Source organism: Ranitomeya imitator, chromosome 7 (assembly GCF_032444005.1).
Source record: "Ranitomeya imitator isolate aRanImi1 chromosome 7, aRanImi1.pri, whole genome shotgun sequence".
Lineage (NCBI taxonomy): Eukaryota > Metazoa > Chordata > Amphibia > Anura > Dendrobatidae > Ranitomeya > Ranitomeya imitator.
Genome location: NC_091288.1, coordinates 217075296 through 217078875, shown reverse-complemented (window position 1 = coordinate 217078875; position 3580 = coordinate 217075296). Strand labels below are relative to the sequence as shown.

The following is a 3580-nucleotide window of genomic DNA, read 5'->3' as shown; positions in this document are numbered from 1 at the left end:
TCACCTGTGCCAAATGGGAGGAGTGCTGGTCCAAGAAGACTAGAACATGCTTTGCAAAAAAAAAAAAAAAAAAAAAAAAAAAAAAAAGAGCATGAACCGCACATCCCAAAATCATACGTTGATCTAAAGCCGCTAGGCTATATCTCCACACTGCTGCAACACCTTCTGGCCACTGATTAGACCCGTCCCCGGGCTCTCGGAAGCCAATCCATGCAATCAAATAAAGTCAATGTCCAAAATGTGAAGGAAAAGGATGGCACTCACCGACCCATTAAAACATGCCTTTTAATGAAGTACCATAAAAAAACAGCTCCAGGAGAGTCCTGTGTGGAGTGGCTGGACGACGGCCGTTTTGCGCAATGTGCACTTCTATTGGTCCTGGTAGAAGTGCAGGACCCATAGAAGTGCACATTGGGCCAAACGTCCGTCTTCCAGTCACTCCACACTAGACTCTCCTGGAGCTGTTTTTTTTTATGGTACTTCATTAAAAGGGATGTTTTAATGGGTCGGTGAGTGCCATCCTTTCCTTCGCTTTTTGTACGTACGTACGTACGTACGTACGTATCCCACAAGTTTTCATTACACGGTTTTGATCTACACAGAATGATCAAATAACCACTGGATAGATCATTGGGACACCCATCAATCGCCGTTCTCCCCTGGCCGGAAGACCTTGTCTGAATGAAGCTCCATTCAGGCCCCACGACTGATGAACAGAGTCTACAGCCACCTGCACTCAAGTCAACAGCTCGCGCCATGGTCTTGAGGTCAAGGGAGAATGGAAAGTCCTCCATTCTGTTGATCACCAAGTCCCAATGTTCAGGCCCACCTTGATCCAGCACACAAGGGATCATTTGTGTAGATCAGGGTATCCTTTTACATTAATAGGGTTTGACAAGCAGCTTTAAAAAGGGAAACTTTAGCAAAGCTCATGAGGAGCCTTTCTGGGGTGGAGCACTATAATGCCGTCTAGGGCTCCACCCACTGAGTTTTGTCTGGAGTGTTCCTTTAAAATTAGCGCTTCCCATCTTTATTCCGTTCGTAATTAAAGGGGAGTGAAACAATTCGTAGGACCCTGGCCCAGTACCCACCACTACTAAGTGGCCACCAGTTGGAAGTCCCCCAAACCTCCACCTTGCCACCTGCAGCAATCCTCAACTCATCTTCTGATTGGCAAGCTCAGCGTGACGTCATTGTTGCAGCACAACGCATACATGGACATCACACAAGTCCTACCAATTAGAAGAGGCACCAGAGATGCTAGCAGTTAGGATAAGGCTCGAAGGGCTTCCATCCGGCGGGACCAGGGTCATCTGTGTTTGTAATCCTAGCTCCGGATTCTCACCCAACCATCCCGCCATACCAGAAACACTGCATGAAGAGGCTCTGTGAAGGTGGCAGTGAAGGTGTGCAAATGTTGAATGGGGTCACAAAGCTGATAGAAGGACAGCCGCCCTGCCTCGTAGTCCAGGAATACCCCTAGTCTCTGCAGCGAGGTCTCCATCTGTAGTGGAATCTCTTTTGCAGCGTGAGCGACGAGATAATCCTTCTGACACAGGCGAAGGCACCAGGATTTGTTGTTCTGGCCTATCCCGGACAGATCTCCCTTCCTCTCCATGCTGGGATATGCCACCCCCACTCTCCAATTCCCTAGTTCACTGGTCTCCACTTCCCAGTAAATCTTTCCGGAGCCAAAACTCTGAAAACTCAGAACCTGACAAAAGTTTTTAAATCTTTGTGAAGCTTTTGTCCAGATCGGGGTCTTGGACCACGTAGCACTCTTCAGGTCTCCGGACACAGCCACATCAACGGCCGCTGTCTTAATGTCCAGCAGTAAGTTTTGGATGTTCACATTTTGCTTTAAGTCGGTCACAATACTGGATAAAGACGACTGTAGGGTCAACGAGGTTAGAACTTCATCAAGATCACCTACAACCAGTAGCCTCTTACCAAGTCCTTCATCTGGCTCAGCTCTGCTGACGTCCCGTCCCTGTAGGATGGCGAGTGGATCGGGCACTTTGCACAGCTCTTCGATGTACGTCATCTTCCTGGACAACTCCTCCTTCTTTATCTCCAGTTGCTGGATCAGATCAGTGACTGAAAGAGAGACCTTATCCCTCTGTCTGGAGATGTCACTCAAGACCCGTTCCTCCAGAGCTTGGATCTGGGCTCTGATGTCCTTAAACAGAGCAGTCACCTTTGTCGTCATGTTTGCGGCTTTCTCCTGGACTCCTCTCTTGTGATCTTGTAAGCTTTGCACGCTCTTCTCCGTCTCTTCACGTTTTGAGGACAGCTTTTCCAGAACTTTTGTCAGTTTTTCTTTCTTCTTCTCAGAAGCCTCTTTGAGAAGTTCCACCTGATGTCCTCGATGATCTCCAAACACGCAACATGACACGCAGATGCAGGCGGCATCTTTACAGCAGTAATACTTTAGCATCTCCTGGTGTGTGGCACATTTTCTGTTGTCCATGGAGCTGGTGGGCTCCGTCAATACGTGGTCAGTGGATTTGCTGTGAACGCTCAGATGGACACTGCACAGAGAAGCTTCGCACATGAGGCAAGTCTTGACTGCGGGGACGGAGGCATGGACGCAGTAGGTGCAGAAGATCCCGGGAGGCTTCCCCTCTGGTTGTGTTGACTGGAAATGCTCCACGATGTTACAAAGCTTCAAGTTCCTTCGCAATGGTGGGCGCTTTTGGTATTCTGCGCGGCATTCTGGGCAGGTGTAGATGCCAACCCCATCTTGCCTGTCCAGTACTGATCGGATACACCCCTGACAGAAGCTGTGGCCACATCTCAGAGTTACAGGCTCAGTGTAGATATTGAGGCATATGGAACAATTCAGCTCGTCCTTCAGATCTGCAGTCGCCATCGAGTCCAGCAAGGAGTGGAGCGCATCGGCAACAGTGCCGAGTTCACTTTAGACTTCAGCTGTTGTAGCGTCCTGCACGTCTCAGCTGTTCTTTCTGATCATTACACTCGGCTGAGTCTTCAAGTACGTAGTGTGAACCTGATCTGCCACCTGAGTGTCCCCACAACAAACTCACAGTCCAAGGTTACTGAGACCAAAACCCAGTAAACAGATCTTGGGAGAACTGGATGACCACCAATATGGCCGAGTGTAAAACCTGCATTAATCTGGTGGACTTACTAGTTATGAGCCTGGGAAAAAATGAGTGACAACTCCCTTTGTAAGACGAATACTGCCAGCCATATTGGTATATTGTTTAGCACCCAAACATCCAAGAAGTTTTTCATTAATTGACAGATGAGGACAACCGATATTTATGAGGAATGTATTTTTATTTTTGTTTGGAAAAGCTTCACAATGGATCTCGCTACGAGGGGCAGGAATTCTGCCTGGTCAGCGGCCGGGAAAGACACTGAGCGAGCAGGATAGGATTACCGGCTATTCCTGGCCCTCGTAAAAGGTGACGGCCAAAATGGGATGTACAGTAACGCTAAAATTATCCTTGTTCTCAGCACGGAGCTGTGGAAAAAGTCACAGAATCATGATCCGAGAAGAGACACAGATCTAATGAAGAGATCAGAAAATCAGAAACCTCCCACCATCCCAGGC

At 48.4% G+C, this 3580-nt stretch overlaps 1 protein-coding gene across 1 annotated transcript; it reads right to left on the bottom strand.

The window, feature by feature from the left end:
* Nucleotides 1-1327: 1327 nt before the first annotated feature.
* Nucleotides 1328-2906, bottom strand: LOC138645528 (E3 ubiquitin/ISG15 ligase TRIM25-like). Its single transcript, XM_069734916.1, has one exon. It carries the CDS (start codon nucleotides 2870-2872, stop codon nucleotides 1328-1330), a length of 1545 nt encoding a protein of 514 aa, XP_069591017.1. The 5' UTR covers nucleotides 2873-2906.
* Between the last annotated feature and the right edge of the window lie 674 nt (nucleotides 2907-3580).

What these genes read in the sequence shown, in the direction of transcription:
- LOC138645528 (XM_069734916.1), bottom strand. Translation starts at nt 2,872, where the DNA reads ATGGCGACTGCAGATCTGAAGGACGAGCTGAATTGTTCCATATGCCTC.